This window comes from Odontesthes bonariensis, chromosome 14, assembly GCF_027942865.1.
Source record: "Odontesthes bonariensis isolate fOdoBon6 chromosome 14, fOdoBon6.hap1, whole genome shotgun sequence".
Lineage (NCBI taxonomy): Eukaryota > Metazoa > Chordata > Actinopteri > Atheriniformes > Atherinopsidae > Odontesthes > Odontesthes bonariensis.
Window position 1 is genome coordinate 11,918,894 of NC_134519.1, and position 20,950 is coordinate 11,939,843.

At 42.4% G+C, this 20,950-nt stretch overlaps 1 protein-coding gene across 2 annotated transcripts in view; it reads left to right on the forward strand.

Annotated features, from left to right (window-relative positions):
- Positions 1-20,950, forward strand: part of gnal2 (guanine nucleotide binding protein (G protein), alpha activating activity polypeptide, olfactory type 2) — a 49,965-nt gene that overhangs the window by 26,489 nt on the left and 2,526 nt on the right. For both annotated transcript variants that reach the window (XM_075482942.1, XM_075482943.1), the window contains exons 6-11: positions 15,271-15,325; positions 15,433-15,506; positions 16,525-16,583; positions 17,113-17,233; positions 19,874-20,004; positions 20,096-20,163. In XM_075482942.1, the coding sequence (XP_075339057.1) occupies positions 15,271-15,325; positions 15,433-15,506; positions 16,525-16,583; positions 17,113-17,233; positions 19,874-20,004; positions 20,096-20,163 (508 nt within the window). The remainder of the gene's footprint in view (positions 1-15,270; positions 15,326-15,432; positions 15,507-16,524; positions 16,584-17,112; positions 17,234-19,873; positions 20,005-20,095; positions 20,164-20,950) is intronic.

A 20,950-nucleotide genomic window follows, 5' to 3' on the forward strand; every position in this document is an offset into this window, starting at 1 on the left:
AGCCAGCAGGTTTGTTTACAAAATTGCAGACCGGACCGGTAAAAGGTAACCAATCAGGTTATGAGCTGGGCTCTGCTGCCTGTCAATCACCGATTGTGCACGCGCGATACAAGGTAGGCTCGTCCCCACGCTTATTTATCTGGACTATTGAACTTCATTACGGGCTAGTCTACTTACTGTGTCTTTCATGATCGCAAATGACAGGTGAGTTGATGAATGAGGAGCCGTGTACGCGCATCTGGCGTGCACGTAGACGTGCACGAGTTCTCATGTGTTTTGATGGGGCGGGACAGGAAGTTGAATAACTTTTTATTTTTCGGTTAAAAAATAAGCATTTCTTGCATTTTGCGACTACGGAGGTCACCGTTTTCAACTTCAAGCGTTCTGATAGATCATGTAAACTCTTAAAATGCCAAAAATGAGGACTTTACGTATGACAACAACAAATCCTGCAGACTGCAGCTTTAAGGCATTGTTTTGGCCTCCAGACATGGATCCAACTGAGAATCTGCATGATGTGCCTTAACTTACCCGATCCATGTAGGCCTCACCTCACAAACCACAGGACCCAAAGAATATGCTGCCAGACACCAAAGGACATCCTCAGCTGTGTCCATGCCCCCAAAGGGTCAGAGCTGTTTTGCTACTTGTTGTGGACTTCCTGTTTTTATAAAAAAAAAAATAGAAAAAAAAAAGTTGATTAATGCAGTTTTAAACTAAAAGTTGATGTATGGTAAATGTGAGGAGCGTTGGGTTGTAGTCTTGTGAAGATGATCGACCGCTGGCATGGGAGAGGTTTCCCATCGTCCCAGTGAGTTCTGGAGATTCGGCCATGCTGTGTATAGATGCATCTATCTAAGCGTGGGTCTAGTTCTGGGCCTAGGCTGCGGCTGGTGTTGGGGCTGGGGTTCAGTGCTGGTCACGGGACCCTGTCACCAGCCTGGGGGCCACTGACACAGTCATCTGGGGCAGTAAAGTGCTAATAATGGTGGGCATTGTCAGCCATTCCCTGCCCCTGAAGGGCTTACAGAAACAGAGGGGCTACGCTTCACAAACAGTGGCTCTCCTCAATAAGGAGCCTCTTCTGTTCACGGAAGAGCCCGAGAGAGCGATATTTATACACTGGCTGCATGTCACTGACGCTTTTTTATGTCACCAATAAGTAGCTCCAATACTTAATGTTTTAGCGGGTTTGATCTGCAGCGTATAATGCCAAAGGATGAGTGTGACTGTGACTGTCTCTGAGCTCTGAGTGTTTCTTACATGTCTGAACTGATCTGTTTATTCATATTTCTGCTTCAAAATGTAATAACATTTTCCTGGTTGCTTATTTCAAACATCTCACACGGTGATGAGATTCGTCATATTATTTTCTTTGTCGTTTTGATATCTTATTAGCACAAGATTGAGACGTTTGAAGCTATTCCTGACCTGTGTCTGTTATGGCAGTCTGAGGGACCGGTGGCGTGGATCGTCTGGCCACTCAAAAGACTGATGAGAGAGAAAAACAATGAGGAAGAGGAGCATTTAATTAGCCAAAATCATGACTTTGTCCCCTCTTTGCTCTGCATGTACTTAAATTAGGTCTTTCACACAAAGTGTGTTGTAATCAAGCTAAAAAAAAAACTGCCTGAATTGTTTAAATTGGTGTCAAATCGCTTCCCTTTCTTGTAAATTTAGCCTCTTTTTGCTTTTAGCCTTCTAATAACACAAAAAATGAGGTTAACACTTATATTTACTATAGCAAAATTCCAACCATAACGGAAACAATAAAACCTGGTTTCTTTCGTCATGAAACGGATCATAAAAGGCCCTAATCCAGATTAACAAAAACCTTTTGTGTCACTTGTTATAATCAGATGACCCTGCTGTCAGCTGACTGAGAAATAATCAAAGAGGGCACTATGGAAGTGTGTGTGTGTGTGTGTGTGTGTGTGCGTTTTTGAATTTATTTGAGAGTGTGTAGTTGTTTGTTTTGTGTGAATGGTTTCTGAGTAAAAGGGAGGAGTGGTTTTGAGCTGAACTGTAGAATGATCTACTGGAAGCTCAGTGGGACTCGATCTACACAAACCGCTGTCCTTAAGGTTGTTAGAGCCCCCTGTGGGACCGACTCTTTCTCTCACACTATCCCTCTTGGTCGCTGTCTCTCTGTTCAGTCCTCTCTTGAGGCCAGAAAGCGATAGAGAAGATGTTGCAGAGCACATGAGAACACATGCCGAGCCTTTTTCCAAACGGTGTGTGTAAAATGTTTTCGGTGAAGCGCGTCACTTAACATCTTCTGTGTGCCTGAGATTAAGTGTTCCTGTAACTGTTAATAGTTTTTTTTTTTTGTCTGTCTGTTGGGTTGGGATTTAAAATATTTGTGAAGCTGTAGATGTCGGGTCTGAAAACCTTTCAGTCTGGTGGAGAAAATGGTTCAGAGAGCCTAAAGCTGCCCAGCATTGCATGCTACATGTCACAAGATTAGCTACACTGCCAGGGTGTTTTTATTTTGTTTCTAGAGACCAGAGGCTCTGACAGCCTCTGTTTACTTTTGTCACTAGCCATGTTTCCATATATTTGCAGCACACCTTATGAATAGATAAGAATTAGGCATTTTTTAATTAACTTGTTTGCAGCGAATCAGGCTTCAAAGCATCATGAAGACATAGTGGTGTGGGAGGCTTTTATGTTTAGTGATATAACTATTGTATAATGATTGGGATGACTTTGAGTCTTTTGTTGAAATAAAATTATGGGGAAGAAGTGGTTTTGATTCAGGTACCATCGGTACTTCTCCCCTCTTCAGGAGTTTCCTCTTCCAGCGCCGCTTTGTCCGTGACGTTAAGGAGAGCTGTGCACAAACGGTGGAAACCTCACAGAAACTGAGGCTCGTTCTCAGTGCTGCGTCTGACAGGAGAAGGCGGCAGAGATGCGTAAACTTTGAGGAGCGATAACTGAGAGTCAAAAGTCGAGTTCTGCCATCCAGTCGCATTCATAACACGAATGAAGGCACAGGTTAGCTTGGCCTAAAGGATTGTTTTCTGAGCAGTCATGCGACGGCTTCATCTCTCTGTCAAAGAGAAATCATTTCAATCTAGCGTGAGCTTCCTCTGTCGCATGTATGAATAAATCGACTCACCTGTCCAGTAGTCCGTTGTTCCTTTTTTGCAGGCAAATGTTTCCACTCGGCATTTGAACTCCTCTTCCTTACTCTTTTCACGTCTATGCAAATACTTCAGTTCACTCATCAGGCACAAACTTTGTTTTGTAACTGAGGCTTGAAAGAAATCTGCCTATCCGAGAGCCGTGGAAACTGAATGAATTATACCGTAACAGGCTCTTCTTGTGGATAGTGATGGAAAATGAGGACTGTTCGAACTTTCTGTTTCTATCGAGCAGCAAATTAAATTGCGTCTTTGCGTCTTTCCCGACTTTTCTTGCATATTCTGCAATATTGACGCTAAAATGATATCATGCAGCCATACTACAGGATGGTGATTGCAAACCAGAAGCACAAAGGCCTTTTCGCATACGCTGTTTAAGTCAGGACTGATGTCATGTGTGGAAATGCAGAGGTGTTACGGGGGGCCGAATGTGAGGCGCTTATACGTTAGTAACAGTGGCCAAACAGACCAAAGATGCAAGAATAAGCTGGTATCATGGAGCACACCACTAACCACTGACGCTGTTGTCACTCAGCTGAGTCTATAACACACACTGATGCGGGGCTGAGCCCCCTCTGTCCGACATGTGAATTACAATCTTCTTTTTATTTCGCCAATGAGCCGCAACCGACTTGTGAAAGGTGCTAAACACGTAAACAAACCCTTTGTTTCCTGTATGTTAGACAAAATAGAGAGGGCTCCTGAGGATTTATTTTTCTTCCAATTAGGAACTTTTCAGTTACTCTTTCATGTCTGCTAGCATTGATTCCTCCCCAGCGGCAAAAACTGTCGGATCAGTCATGTGAGATTTTATTGTCAGCACTCAAGATATTTAAATATCCTTGTATTTTCATCAACTTTTGCATTTGTAAAAACTTCTGAACGTTTCTATCAAACTTTTCCGCGGTGATATTGCAGCCAAAGTGTTTCCTCAGTCCCCCGGTTTTCATAAAGAAATCGAGCTGTTAAAATTGGGTCAAGCTTAGGTTATTTGTAGGTCTGAGTAAATTGTTACTTTTGTCTGTTTTGTGTGTGCTACGAGCAGTGATTCAGGGGAAAAAAAAAAAAAAAGAGAATTTGTGTTTCACTTTTATATACGGGTAACTATAAATAGATGTTTATTTTTGGGTTAAAATGTGCGTCCATTTTAAAGGACAGACAAAGAGCGAGGCCGGTGAATGGCGGATATCTGTGAGTCTGTTACTGTGTACAGACAACACACATATACCTTTCTTTCTCTCTCTCTCTCTCTCTCTGTCTCTCTCTGTCTGTCTCTCTCACACACACACAGAGCCTCCTGTTGTCCAGGAGTGTACAGGCACAGTCTGCTGGAGGACAGCAGTGGTGCTGCAGGTCCCCTGCTCTGAGATTGTGGAATGGTCGGCCATAGACCCCCCCCCTCCCCGCCTTCTTCCCCTCCTTCTTCTATTACTCTTCTCTCTCTCTCTCTCTCTGTCTCTTCACTGAGACTCCCCCTCCTCTCTCCCCCCTCTGTCGCTCCCTTCTCTCCCCCTCCCCTTCCACCCCCCCACCCCCCTTAGAGCTTATGTAAACTAGCTGTGGAGCCAGGGCAAGCTCAGACTATTTTTAGCAGCAGCACTGCAGAGCAGAAACTGGCTAGGGTCACGTGTGCGCAGTCGAATCAAAGGGAGTATCCCGGCAATGCGCTGTAAACAAAGGGAAGGTCAGTAGCAGAAGGTGAGACACAAAACGCCTCTGTGTTGGTTTTGTGTGTGTGACTGTGCGAGAGTGACTGCGCTCTGCCTGGCCATACCGTGTCTTCTCTTAATGCCCGGACATAAAACAAATCATTGTGAGAGTATTAATGCACCCATATGCTTTCCTGTTCACTCTGTCTCCCCCTACCCCGCTCTCTCTCACACACACACAGCTCAACAGAGGTTTCAAAAGTACACACATCTGTACTCAAGAAGAAGTCCATTATACTTTTACAGAAGGAAAAAAAAAAAGATTTAATAAAAGCAGAAGTACTTATTCAAATTATTTACTAAAGTGAAAGTGGAAAAGTACAGACTCGGAAGTATATATATATATATATATATATATATATATATATAAAAAAAGTAACAGACACCTTCAGTGGACGCTTCCACCCGCTGTTTCAGTGAAAAACTAACAGATCTTTACCACATAATATATTTTTAAGACTGTCCATTAATAGGTTAATCAATTTTAATTCAAATTTTGACTTCCCATGATTATGCAAACCGTATAATTGACCATAAACGATTGTTGTGCAGGACGCCATGTTGCTGCCACTTGTCTTGTGTTGTAAATGCAGTGAGGAAGGGATCAACCCCGTGCTTCTGGAGTTGTTTGGTACGGTAGACAGATGCTCTTTGGTCGATAAGAAAGGGAAAAGAATTTCAGGTGTCTGGAAACGAATGTCCTACTTAAAACAAAAAAACTATTGTGGTTTGCTCAAAGTTTAAGTTTAAAAAAAAAGAGATGTGATGTTCTCAAAAAAATGAAACTTGATTTCTCAAACACGATTTCAGATTCAGCCAAATTAATCGTGATTGAGTTTTGCCACGATTGCGCAGCCCTAATGTAATAAAAAACAATGTAATGAAAATGATAAACACCCGATAACTTCAGTCGACTTGAACAACCAATGGATGAGGAATAACTGCATCTCTGCTTCTTTCATTCATACCCTGAGTTACTGACTTATGTTGTCACGAACGGCTCTCTCGAATTTCCATCACGTAAAATAAAAGTAAATAAACAAGCTTCTTTTTATATTACAGATATCTGAAAGTATTTGAACTGTACTTCCAACCACATCAGCCCGTCTTTTTCTTCCACTGCTGGCGAACTGATGAGTCTGACACATAAGGAGACATTTTGCTGTCGAATGACAGGGGCTCCCAGTTCAACATTCTTCCTTTTGCTGCCAAATACGTCTACCAGAGTGAGCAACAATGGACTCCAGCCAATGCAAAATTTATCAAAGAGCACGCGGTCATGTGTGTTTAGCGTCCGCCTTTACGTGTTTTGTGTGACATGGGCAATTCAAACCCTCAGAGCCTGCTCAAAGTTGGGCCTCGTCATTTACTGTAGCTCAGGTTTTGTAGCCGGCAGGCACAGCTAGCTGTGAAGCTACAGGGTGGTGGTGTCCAGCCACACCCAGGTAAAAGGTCTGCCTCCACCTTGGCCACTATTCAAACAAGCTTAAACTTTCACCTCCTGTGGAATGTGGTCATAGGGAGGCACAAAGCTATTTATAGAAACCTTCCTACGTTTTTGTGTCACTGTGGTTTGTTGACACTTTGAGCTGTAGGTTATTTCATCTGGCTAGGCTGAGGGGTAGCTCGGAGGCTAACTTAAGTAAACATACGGCTGCTAGTTTGGCGGACAAAGAATTTTGGAACGTATTATGCTGACATTTACCCAAAAGAAATGTCTTTCAGTAGAGAGACGAGAGATTTCGCCATGCATGTGATCAGCTGCTTTATCCTTGCTGTTTTTATGAGCGACGCTCTACTCTGAAGCAATATTTATTCAGAAATGTAATTGTTGTTCACAACTGATGTGTTTTTACAGCTGCAACAGGTTAAACAAGGCTCAGAATGTGTCTGTGTGTGTGTGTGTGTGTGTGTTACTAACTTATAAGTGACCAAGAATTTTAGTCTTGCGTGCTACATTTTCTATGTTGTAGCTTTTCTTTGTTTTATGTTATTTCAGTTTTTTGGAGACCGAAACATACAGAACTTTCTTTAACTAAAATAGAGCCCAACTTAAACAAAACCCTTAAATTCCAGATTCTTTTAATTCTAGTTGAGCTTGTGGGTGCTGTAGAAGACAAAGTGTGGCGCATCGGTGTAGCTGAGGAGGAATATTATTTTTCTCAGGAACTACTGGAATAATCTGCAGCACCTCTGTATGCCCTCTCAACTTGTCCGTTGCTGTTCATTGCCAAAGTCATGACACTGTACGCTCAGTGTTTTGTGCAGATATCCCACTAATCACCTGGATATCAAATCGCGCCCCCCCCCCCGTTTCCCTCGATCTGCTCATTTCACAGAAACAAACGGACCAAACGAATGTAAAGCTTGTCAATTCGTTCTTTGAGTTTTGGATTGTGGCAGGAGGGCTGATGCAAAGCCGCCCCAGCGTCGCCACAGTTTGCGGTTACGTGCATTTCTCGAACCAGTCCGATTTCACAGCACTCCTGCTGACCACTTTGTGACTTGTAACATCCTTATCTGTCATCCCCACAGCTCAGCTCTTAACTCATGAAGCCCTGTTTGTGTATTTCATCACAACTGAGCGCGTGTCCATCAGGTTGTGACGATAATCACTAACTTTGTACTTCTTTACACTTCACACAGTACATATTGCGTTCCCTCCTTCTACCGAAGATGTGACTTATTTTTAGTTATGTGCTTGAGACCGTGGCCCTCTAAAATAATCTGTCTTTATAAGCCTAATTTTGCTTTGCCCTCCCACTAAACACACATGCACACAGTGACAGTGACACACATACGGCGCAGAGAGCCAGCGCAGAGCCCGGTCCTGCTTTGTGTTGATGTATGGGAGAGTCTGGGAATGGAATGATACAAGTGCAGCCTGGCTTAGGAAGAGAGGAGGGGATAGAGAGAGGGAGAGAGGAGTGGTATGGACCGACTGGGGTTGTCATGGGAACCCAGCTGCTAAAACCAGGCAGGGTCAGTGTGGAAAAGGAGGCTGTGTGCAGCAGGAGCGGTGGGATGCCACCCGGAGGCCAGATTGTGAACTACACAAACAGCGTGCACAGGCCCGAGTTCCGGCTGCATTTCTGTCGGATAAAACTGTATGTTTAACATCTGGAAAAGGAGAACTGAAAATTGAATGGGTCCCGCCGTTTGTAGTTGAAGTTGCTTCTTCCTGGGTTGCTGTGTTTTGATTTATAATCACCAGGTTGTCTAGTGTGAGCAGCTTAATACAGGCTTATGCAATCTGCGCTGATACAGTAGACTCTCCTGTCTGATATTAACCATTGCTTATTGACTTTTGATCAGGGAAAAGAGGAAAAGCTCATGTTGACTGGGTCACTGGTTGACTTTCAAGCGGAACAACTAATTTGTGATGGAGGCTGCTGTTGTTTACAGGCCAGAGAATTAAAACCTGTTCAATACAGTTGATTACACTGTTTTTGCTTTGTTTTCTATTTTTTTTGTACGGTTCACTATCTGACATACTGTATTGATAATAGGCTTTGGTATTATCTGGAGAAACCTGTTGGTCAATTACACAGTGGGAACTGTATTTGGAAGCCCCACATGGGACATGATTTAGGTCTGACAGAGTCCCATATTCCCACTGTGGCTCAAATTTGAGGAGCGAGTCTATTTTAAACGGAGCTAATGTAATGGTCCTCATAGACACTGAGCAGAGACAGAGGGGCATTACGATGTATTTTACATTTTTATATACAACTCCTTCCAAAACCGTGACTTGATGCGGCCCTGGAAGGCGATTTGGTGGACTTGAGATAAAGCAGGCACTTTTGTTTACACAAGATTTGGTTCGACTTTCAGGAGTGTCTCCGTTCTTGCTCCTATATTAAGGAAGTACCCACTGAGCCGTTGATGGATTCCTTTAGTTTCAGATCCATCTCCCAAACTTCACACTGTTCCTGTTTGGAGGGATGAGCTGAACCCTGGGCTCAGATCTTTCCACCAGGTGACCAGGATCCTGCGCAGCTCCACCGTCCTGTTGTCCCGCCGCACGTGGCTCTGTGTGCTGTACCAGCTCACTCCATCCGACGGTCTCTGTGAAGGGATGAGCTGTGTTGTGTCTCTGGTTTTATTTGGTTTTGTTTCATTTTGTTGTTGTTGCGTAGAGTCTATCACCACAGTCCTGTAAAGCATTTGTTACCAGGCCACACAACCCCTCCCCCCTTGAAATGAGCATATAATACCAAACTGTAATTATTATTCCGTAAAGACATGAAATGCAGCATCGTTTGTTTCACGGGGAAACGTACTGCTGTGTCATCTTTTTTCATCTCTTAATGGTACCGGTGATACTGACGAGAGGTGCGTTTGTTTTATTCATGGGAGGAAAATATGAGCTTTGTGTGTAGCGTGAACATAAACAAAGAAATGTAGCTGCAGCAGTTGAGAAATAGCTTTGGTAATGCTGTATCTATATGCTAATTCCCGATGTGTTTATTACCCGACGTTGAACATCTGTCTTGGTTTTCAGGTTGGATGCATTTTGTGTTGTTTTTTTCTATCTAAAAAAAAAAAAACCCACCCTGAATTTCTGGCTTGACCTCATCGCTCGTTTTAGGCGGATTAACACTTGTTTGGAAACATTAATTGAACTTGTGGTAACACGGTGACTTGAAATCAACACCAGCGAAGTTATCTTTGCCACGCAGTACAGTTGCTTTACTGTTGCCATCCGCCTGTGGTGCTGACATTATCAGTCCAGTGGACGTTTCTTTGTTTTATTATTTACTTGCCAGTGTGTTTGTGTGAGTGTTTAAGATCTGACCTGACTATCAAGCGCCAGTAGCTCAAAATAAATAACAGTAGCAGTCATTTTGCCATTAAATAGACTTTGTTTAAGAAGGTGCAGATTATTAAAAATAATGATAATGTTACGCCCTTCTAATCGGCCTCTTTAGGGACCACCAATCACATATTTCAGAATGAAATATAATCCGATAGCGTTCGTCAACTGATGCGCCCTGAGATTGTAGTTTAAATGATTGAAGTAGAGTCGAGTTCGACCAAAACCCATTAAAAATCGTAAGTGGTCCAGACTTATGACACCTTTTAATGTGGTCTGAGGTTCAACAAAGCGCTTCACAATGGCCTCCCTCACATTACCACTACAGATCCCATTTAAGAGTTCACAAACATCAACAAGTGTCGTGCATCGGACTTTCACGGGAACGCGAGTGCACGCGAGATACTTTTTATAGTGTGCGTCATTTATAACAAGAAAAAACGTCGTATTTGTGAGACCCCTCAGGTGATTAGATTGAGATGCTGAAATAATTCTGAGATGGAAGCTTTTCTGGTAAATTTGTGGATGACATTTGGCTCCAGAGAACTGTAAACATTTGGCCAGCTACATAGAAAAAGACGAGAGAGGCTACACTGATACTTTGTACTGTTTTAGCTGTTATTGTGATTTATTGGATTTCTGTGTCCACACCGCCCTGACAAAAACAGATTGTGAACCACTTCAGCCTCTTAAAACATACATACCCAGTGTGTTTCTGCTTAGTGCTGCTTATTTTTTATTTTCTGAAATCTCACACTGAGGATATCGGCAGCAGTGTGGGTCTACTGTATTTCCCGAGGACACTTTGACACTTGGAGGAATTGTGGATGGAACCTTTGACTTTCGCCTCTGTAGAAGAATATCATCAATTTAGCATTTTTTGTCTTTTATATGAGATAAAAGTGGACATGCATCATCTTGGGCCTTGTCATATTACATTTTCAAACATTTCATACCCCAAATCATCATCAGATGTGGCAAAAATGCTCAGAATATGTATTAAAGAAAAAAATGGTCATGACCTACATCCATATACCTGCATTCTAAATGATTTATTTACTTTTTAGATGTATTGGATTGATGTACTTTTTAAACTCATGTTTAAGATAACGGTGTAGTTCACTGTTAGTTTTCAAGTTATTTGAAGTGATAAATGTTGGCATTTATTACTTTAAAATGTTCTTTTTTAGCTTGATGTAGTAAAACTTCAAAACAGCTGAGTTACAGTAAAATTACGGTACAGGAAACGTATGCATAGTCCCAACTGAAGACATTTAGTGAGAACTTTTCCAGCTGGAAACAACGTCACGGTGCGGCCGAGTTTCAAAGCGCTGTCACCAGTCGGTTGGAGACTAAAGTGGGAGTCCATTATGCTGGCCTGAGCGGCTCAAAATATGGAAACTATTGATCCAATCCTGCTAATTAAAGATGGTCTGCTATTTGTAAAAAGTCAACCCAATTATCAAATGAGCACATGAGGCTGGGTGCTGCTGGTTGGTGGGAAGGTTTGCAGTCTGGTGGAGGGGACTTCTTTTCTCAACGTTGATTGAAATGCGATCGCAAGTTTTCGCTGTCTTTTGACGTTCTGATGTTTTTTTTTTTTTTTTTTTTTCTTTTTCTTTTTTAACTAAAATACTGCCGTTTGGTCCAGTCCTCCTCCAGTTACATGCTTCGCTCTGTTTGTCGCTCTCTTTGTAAGTTTGTTGATTGTTTTGGCTCTTTGGAAGCAACTAAACGGCACAAGAAATTTATATCGGTGTGCCACTTCAGGAGTAAAACTGCTCGGCTGCATGATATCCCTGAGCTCCGATATTCAGCGTTTCAATACCCTCCGCCTCTCCTCATCACCACCATCTTCTCTGCCCCCTTTTCTGCTCAATGGGCAGCAACATGTGACCTGCACCACGTGGGGGCTGAGCCCTTAGGCCTCCAGCATCAACCGTCCCTCGACATATTGGAGCGTCTGGGTGACGTTCAGGCTGTGTGTGTGTTTTCATGTTTGTGTCGTGTGGAAAGGCGAACGCCACAGAAAGACCAGGCCAAGTCAAGTGATACTGTCCATAACTAACCTATACATAGCAACACAGACTGGCCCGCAGGACCAGTACAGTGTGCTTAAGCTAAATACAGAGCCAACCCAGCCTAAAGGAGAGAGCAGCAGCGAGGGGGGGGCTGCAAAACACAGGATCAGTCATTTCTTAAAGAAAAAGAAACTGTAAGAGGCCTCTTTATGAGAGGCATCTGTGTGTGTGAGGGTGAAATGATTCATGGTGTATCAATACTAAAGCATCTTAGTGCCATGTATGTACTGCACACACACTGAAAACAAAGTAGAAAAGTGGTGGCCATCCCTCGCACCACAGGTTTGACAGAATTACCACATCACACAAAGATCACTGATGCCAACGGAGTGTAGTTCTGAGAGGAAACTGAGGGAAAACGGCAAAAAAACCACACGTTTCCCTGAACCTTAAACCCAGCTCGTCTATTTGTAGCCCTCAGCCAGAACAGTTGTAGTCACCGAAAACTGCACCCAAACCTTTTGATAAGGCACTATCTGGATGGCCACACGGTAATCAATGTTATCTCCTTCAGCATTTTTGTTCCTGGATCCAACGCCCTCGTTCTTTTCTGTTATTTATTCTGGTCTTTTATGGAGACTATATTTGGATCTCCAGTGCTCTACCAATAGTACTTCTGTCACATGGCGGTCACAAAGCACTCAGTAATTATAACCTAGCTAAGTTTCTGCAAGGAAGACTGACTAAAAATACTCCACATCGCTGCAGTGATGAGGCAAAAGCTGGAGTTTGTGTTTTTGTGAGTGAATGCGTCTGCTCGGGTATATCAATGTGTTGGTGATACAGTGCAGTGGGTTTGTCTCGTGTCCAGTGAGGCGCTGATAGGCAAACAGATGCATTTATTTGGATTATTTAATGAGAGCAGTTTGTGTTCTTTGACTTGAAAGTCATGACAGAAGTCACCGCTGTACATCAGGTCATCTCATCTCATCTCTTGACTTGAATAGTTTCTTTTGATTTAAAGGAATGCGTTTAATTTTACACGGGTCAAGTCCTGGTTGCTTTTTTCAAACTGATTTTGTTTTGGAATAATTTTTCACCATATATGGGCATTTTTCGTATTAAAGCGCAAATCAAGAACCTAATCAGCGGACTAACCAATGAGGGAAAAAAAGATCTTTACTGAACGGAAGTCTGTAATATTTACTAGGTTTAGTCATGGTTTTCCACTTACATTTACTGCCTTTTTTACAGCATTGCAAGCTGCCAATAAATCGTATTGCTCTCGATAGTCAGCAGAAATGCTCATCTGTCCTCATAAGATGCTGACAGGGCAGTGGTTCCCACCCTTAGATAAAGTTAGATAAAAAATTGAGATCATCAATGAGAATAAAGAAAAAGCTCAATTTGCAAAGAAGTAAAGTTAAAATTGGCTTTTTTTTTTTTTTTCTCCTGAAACACTGCTTACGTTTGTCTCAAACAACTGAAATAATTCGTATAGCACAACCTCATTTTAAATGCACTTTAACGGTCACATTCCTTTACGACGCTCCAGTGGTTATAAAGTCAGGTGCAGATGTTTAAGACCTGCAGAGAGGGCTTATGCTAGGGATAAAGCATGTCTGACCAAAAAGTAGCAAGAGTCCAAAGGTTGGGTTGTAACTTAAAGACGGAAAAGAATTGGGAGAATTTTACACACTGGATTAGACCAGTAATCAGCCTTGTTAATGAGTACATAGTTCTGTGTATAGTATATTAATAAATAAGCAAGTTGTAGATAAACTTCAGATTGTGCCAGTGTTTGTTGAGCAGTTTATAATTACTTTAGATAAAGGTTCAAATATAGTTAAAGGGTTAATAAATGAATGATGTGGAACACAAGTCGAATGAGAGCAAGTTGCATTTAGCTCTTGATTGCCGAATTTGCACAGTAGTTCTTCTTTAACGATAAAGTGGAAAGAGTTTTAGTTATCACTCTCTAACACTCCCTGCTAACCCTGTTGATACAGTAGATCTCATGAAATTAGGGTGAGAAAGTTGAGTGCTCTTTCAGAAATAGCCTTACTTCTCCTTTTGTGTGGACTGTTTGTGGCAGAAATAGTCAGAATGTGATGAAAACATTGTCGGAGCACATGAGCAGCGTGGCTGTTATCTAATGGTTTATAATACAGCATTCATTCTCGGTTATTTAATCCTGGTCGGGTGTGTTGGTGTGCTACTTTTAGGGCTGAAGTGAAAAACGAAGCGACAGTCGTCCCCGACAGGAACCTACAGAAACCCTAACCGTAAACGCTGATCTCCTGTGCGTCGGGTTTCCTGTGTGCTGCAGCTGTGTCGTCTGTGTGGTGACATCCTGAAACTGCAGAGGGTTTAGCTAGAAAAATCAATGATGCCGAGAGGTTGACCCTGTTTGGTCCACATCTGTGTCATACTTACCGGAGTCAGTCAGTAACTTCAGCTCAATTCTGGGAAATCATTGTAGATGTATCCGACACATCTGTATTTCCTTTGCTCTGACAGGAACAAAGATCTCTCTCTCTACTGTAGTTTTTATTGAAGGAATATCACACGGTAACAAATGGAGCTTTGCAGACCAATTAAAGTGAAAGATGCCTGATTTATCCAACCAACAGTCCAAAATCCAAAGAATATCCTGCATTCACATTTCTTCCGGTGACTTTTAAGGGTATTTTGGTTTTTTTAAAAAGAATTTAATCATCTTTTCACGTTTTAGTACTTATCTAGTTGTTAAAATCTCACCATGATCTCGTCAGCCGTTGCTTCTGTGGTAAGTCTGTTACAGTAACCGACGACTTAATATCTAAAATGTTGAAATGGCTCAATAGTGATTCAGATGTACCACCTCAAATCCCCATAAAGTTTGTCTCCCTCGCAGCAGCTGCACAAACTGGCCTTTAATTGATCTACATCTATGTCTGAGTGTATCGTGGCCCTTGCTGAACTCTTTTCTTAGAGTGATGCAGATCATTCAAAGGCCCGTGTGATCGTGCGTCCCCAGCCTGCCTGCTGTGCTGCAGAGAGGCGCTGCTGCTGCGGCTGCTGCTGCTGCTGCTGCTGCTGCTGCTGCTGCTGCTGCTGCTGCTGCTGCTGCACATGCTCTCTCTGTAGTGAGGAGACAGCAACAGCAAGCTGTCTAACCTCCACAATAACTGCCTTATGTAATCACTCTGGCTAGAGACAGACCAAAATAGCCCAGACTGAGCACGCCTGCCCTCTTGTGGCGTTCGGCTGCCTTAACGCCAGCCTCCCAGGCCTCAAACGGGACTCAGACATGGCGGTCGTGTCTTATCAGATAATAACTGCAGTTCATGGATGGGCTTATAAAGACGTACACATTATTTTTGCATGAAAGTGAGTTTGCTCTGTCAGGTGAAGTGTGACTCGCGGTGTGTAATTTGGTTTGGCCGCATCAGTATTTATAGAGACAGGTGTCATTCTTTTCACAGTTTTCTTGTGCAGATTTTTTTTCTTCTTCATGTATTTCAATCTCTCGTAGTCTATAAAGACGGTTGGCTCGTACGGCAAAATCTAAATCTGTTCTGATTCTCTCATTACAGTTTCCTGGACAGAATTGACTCTGTAAGACAGAGCGACTACACACCAACAGACCAGGTCAGTTCTGCTAATCTGCTCAGTATGACAAAAGTGACATGCAAAATCTTTCTCTGGTTGTATTCATTTTCCTGAACTCGACGTCTCTTTGTGTCCATGATTCACAGGACCTGCTACGCTGCCGAGTGTTAACTTCAGGGATTTTCGAGACGAGGTTCCAAGTAGATAAAGTGAACTTTCAGTAAGTGTCTGCGTGAACACACGCTGCTATATTTAATCGATTGAAATTTAGAAATGAAAGTAGAATAAAGCCGAAACAAAGAAAACATCACTACCCCATTCAGATCAACAGTATTAATGTGCTTCCAGCAGATTCTGTCTCTTCTATAAATAAAATCTTCATGCCCCACATAAAGAAGGATTGTTCTGTCCTGTCCACATCTGCTATTACATCCTCGGTTTTGTCACCCACTTTTGAAAAATAGGCTCTCAAGGCGTTTTTCCAGTAATTTGCTTTTTTTAACATTTCCTTTTTTTTTTTTTTTTTTTTTTTTTTGCATCACTGTTCAGAATAATCTCAGATTGGAATGCCCTCTTGGGCGTTACTGCTATATTTACCTTTGCCTCGTGCTAAGAGGCTGAAATGTCATAGGTTTCGTCCGCTCTAACGGCAGCGCGTCCTCTTAACAAAACTTCCGGACATCGATCGGCTCGACAGCCGGAAGCCGAGGTGGAAAAGCGCAGCATCAAGAAGACGTGAATGTAAAACGAGTTCAGTGTGATTTCTGAGCCTGATGACACGTACTTAGCGTTGGTTGCAGCTATAAAAGCAGCAGATTGAAGTTGTGGTAAACGCTTTGATGCTCTCTGAAGACATTTCCGCAGTTGCAGACACAACAGTCTCTTTCTACCATCTGAAACAGGCCTTTGTATCACATTATATCATCCTGAATGATTGGAAACGGGGAAAAAAGAGAAAAAGCTCCGGCTCAAGAATTCCCTCCGGGTGTCTGTTTGGTATTATTCGGCTATTATGACTTCCAAACATCCATGGAAATGATGTTGTGTTCACCGTCAACCCATTCATGTTAAGCATGTATTTTTTAAACATGCATGAAATCAGGAGCCAATGTAATCCATCTTTAAACTCTACCTGCTTTCATTTTGGACCTGATAACCTCAGTCTCTGATCACAAGAGGGCAGCAGTGAGTGTGTTGTTGTGTCTCCAGTCTGACCCAGTATTTTGTCTCCTCCACAGCATGTTTGATGTTGGGGGCCAGAGAGATGAAAGGAGAAAATGGATCCAGTGCTTTAATGGTAAGACTCCCAGCCTCGTTCCCCTCAGATAACCGCCCCGAACATCCTCCACCAGCGGCGCGTTCTCCTCCTTTCACACCTCAGCCGAACACTTGTAACCAGTGTTGCGCTGGTGTCCAGATGAATTCGTACGCCTACACTGTCACCGTTCAGCAAATGATAAACACTGTGTTTTAAGCAGTGATGATGTGAGGCTTTTGTGCTGTATTTATTTGGCCCTAAAATGGGGCAGTTTTACAATATTTGCACTTTGTCTCATACCTTCTGCTGCTTGGCATCAGGAAGTTAGAATCAGTATTAAAGATAAACCCTAATCAACCCGTCCAGAGAAGGCAGCTACTCGGTGAGGCCATGTCTCTGCCTTCCGAGGAAAACAAAAAAAAGCTGATTTGCAGCTGATTTACACAGGAGTGGGTAGAGTCTGTGGTGACTGTAACATGAAGTGGGTGTGTTCTGTAGACCCTGCACTACATCACTGCATGCGAGGTCAAAATGTTGCCCTGACGCAGAACTTGTGCTCTCCTTCCAGACGTCACTGCTATCATCTTCGTGGTGGCTAGCAGCAGCTACAACATGGTAATAAGGGAAGACAATAACACCAACAGGCTACGGGAAGCTCTGGACCTCTTCCGCAGTATTTGGAACAACAGGTGGGTCAGAACCTCTTCATTCAAATCCAGAAGGCCTCCACTTATTGCTTATTAACGTCCCACAGATGCTCTTTTGCTGTATTACTCTGTTAAACAAAGAAATCTCTTCAAGCGTCTTTTCAGATTTCTACATCTTTGACTTATCTGCCGAGTTAAAAGTCCCACAGCTCTCCAGATTCTTAAACTTAAGCTTTTCTAGCAACGACGGCAACAGAGCGCCACAGTATGTGGGGATGAGAGGTCACATTAGCCTAACAAACACGCTGCAGTTGTGTGCAACATGTCAGTGGTGCATATGCGTAGTTCAGAGAATCCCTTTTCTGCATTTTAAGGCCTGCTGGACAGCTGGTGTGATAAAAGACTCTTCTTGGCTGGTTACTCATGGAGGTTTTATTGCATGGGATGTTTTTCACGGTGTCCGCTATCACCACTTTGCTGTGTGTGTGTGTGTCTCAGACAGAAGTGGGACGACATTTAGCTGTTTTCTCCCTCATTTATTTGTCACAGGTGCTGTGAAATTATTCTCTGCCCTTCTCTGAAATGGTTTGGGGAAATCCTTGGCACGGGACAGCGTTGTTTCGTTATCCCTCTTATTTCTCAGGAAAGCTGCACCCTTAACGGCTGTTTGCTCGTCTGCTAATGTTACTGTTAGCAGTTCAAACACGGGCGGGTTGAAAGTGGAACATAAATGTTAGCAGCTCTGATCTAGTAAGAATTTCGTCGGGACTTTCACTGCAGCCTCTCATTACCGTGTTAACAGATTAAAGCATCCACATGACACACGTGACTTATTTTATCACACATATTTTTTTATGTAACCTTTCTTTAACCAGGAAATGGTCCCATTGAGTTACAATAACTCTTCTGCCAGGGAGTCCTGGCCAAGAAGGCGGCTTAAAAAAAGTGACATTACAATAAAACACAAGAGACAAAACAAAACCACTACTACATCACATCTAAACAGAAGTAAACATATTAAAAACTGAGTATACACAGACACTAAAAAAACAGACGGGGAACAAGGAATGAAATTAAAAACAATTGCAGTGGTCAGTTAATGATAATTTTAAAAGGTCTTTAAAAGAATTTATGGATGGAAGAACTTCAAGATTTAGAGTAGCTAAGCTATTTGTGCATATGATGAAAAGGCTGTTTTCCCAAGTTCAGTTCCTGTAAGTGGAATGTATAAAAGTATTTTTTCTGATGACCTCGTCCTGTAAACACTATTTTGAAAAGAAAACAAATTAAAAATGTATAAAGGTAGTTTACCCATTAGGGTTAAGACCTGTTGGTCATCACATTGATCTCCCATCAGCTGTGACGTACTTTACCTTTCAGTGTGGGGACAATATCTTACCTGTTATGAGACGATTGATGATAATGTGCTGTAAATATTTGGCAGCCGTCCTCATTTTCCGCGTCATATCAACCACAGATCGATTGACACTCTGTGTAATTATGAACTTTAACAAAGGCTGTTTAAAATGATGCATGCAGTAACTGCACTGAATCAACACCAGCCAGGAAGCAGCGCACGGGCTACGCTCCCAAAAGATGACCAGGGTGCTCCTTCTGACGTGTTCGGCTGCGGTCGAGTTAACGGAGAGGCGAGCGCGTCCGTAAGGGGCTCCTCAGTCTAACCAAGTGTAAATGAAGACGGGCTGTGTGTTGGCACCGCGTTGTTGTTCTGCTTCGTACGGTGGCTGAGAGGGCTCAACACCCTACAAGATACGCAGTCGCAAGACAGCATCTTCCCTCATTCACTGCAAATCTATACAACACCTGCTGCCTGAGCTATTTTATGCATATTTCTGTATTTGCACTTTAATTCACCGGGTCTTTTACAGAAACCTGCACTTAGTTCTGATCCTAGTTGTTGTCAGCGAGACTTGTTAATGTTTTTCTAAAATTTGAATGCCTCCAAACCAAATCTGGAACATACTCACCTCTCATTTCCTCATACCCATGTGTTCATATGCAAGTTAACCGGAAATCCGATAATTCCTAAGGGAACCCCCCCCCCCCCCCTAATCTAGGGTACTTTGACAAACTTTAACTTTGTGGAGAGAGGCTGCACTCTGTGCCAGAAAAGCTGAATAAACTAAAGTAGAGAACAGGCTAACAAACTACCAGCTTGATAAGCAAACTAAAATTCCCTTAGAATTTAAACGGCTTGGCTTTAAGTGTTAAACATATCCACACATAAGTGGTTCAGGATCATTTGACCAAACGGCATCATTGTAGGATGATACGACGCTTTGACAAAATATTAATCCAACACAAAAAATGATTAAAAACTGCGACTATTTCATTCAATTAAGATAAAAGTGGTGATTGTCCTTTTATTTGTTCTACTCGTGTGTTGTCTGTTTACATATATCTTCTTAAGTTGCAGCATGTTGAGTTCTCTTAAGTTCGGCCCCTTTTTTTTTTTTTTTTTTTTTTAAATACCCGAAGGATAAAATAAATCATGCTTAAGCTCAGCTTCCTCTCTTGAAGTTTAGATAAAGTCTAGATGGAAAGGCATCGCACTAAATAGCCCGGATCATTTGCTCTGTTGTGCAGTTTGTACAGCAAAAGGCTCAAAAACACAAAAGCATAAAAGAGAATCCTAAATGCAAACTGTTGTCTGTGTTTCAGATGGTTACGCACTATATCAGTCATATTATTCCTGAACAAGCAGGACATGCTGGCTGAGAAAGTATTAGCTGGAAAATCCAAAATCGAAGACTACTTTCCTGAATATGCTCGCTACACCATACCAAATGAAGGTTTGTGTCCCGCTGAACTCGCAGTAATGTTGACATGCTTTGAGCCTCGCTGTCTGCATCTGTTTCACCGGCGCCTCTGCTGCTCTTACAGCAACTCCTGAACCCGGCGAAGACCCGAGAGTGACGAGAGCCAAGTTCTTCATCCGAGACGAGTTTCTTGTAAGTTCATCTCTGCACGTGGGGCCCGTTTGAAGTAAATCAGTGTCCAGCCATGAATAGACTCGTCCAGTTAACTCCTAACTCTGTATGTTTAATATTCTCTGACCTCGATGAACCTTTTTCCACTGCTGCGAACCTCCTTATAGGGACAAATAGTCCAACCATCAGGGCTTCTGTGCAGCCTGTGATTACTATAATTAAAGCATACAGTTGCATTATTTTGACAAAAATAGCTTTTTCAGGAGCCTCTTTTGTGAATAGAGTTGTTATGTAGTTGTCTTCTATTTTTATATACAGTTCCCATGGTTACACATAAACTTTTAAAACTCAAACAGCATTATTATCTATATTGTTGCTTTATTTCCAGTTCTCTTTGTACCTCAGTGAGAATCGAGCATTTATTTGTGAGGAGGGAGGACTATTATAGGTCTACTTTTAGGTTTTCTCCCTTCATCCTGCTAATGTCTTTCCCTTCGTCTTGGAATAACGACATCAGAGACAGTTTAATGTTGACTAACTTCGGCCTAATTTTGTCCGATATGAGCCTTACGTGCTTCTCTGGGCGACACCTATCGTACACGTTTGTAGTCACAGAAGCTGTTTTTGTTTGTTTTTTTAGAATAAAAATGCCCTGGAAAAAGTCTAAATGATCAAATTACAGCAGATTTGTTCAATCCAATCCAGATTTTTGTCCCTTTTTGTGTAAATGGCAGCGACCGGCGCTTGGATGACTCACAGGAAGTGGTCTGCATTGACGCCGTAACATTTTATTTATTTATTTTTTTAA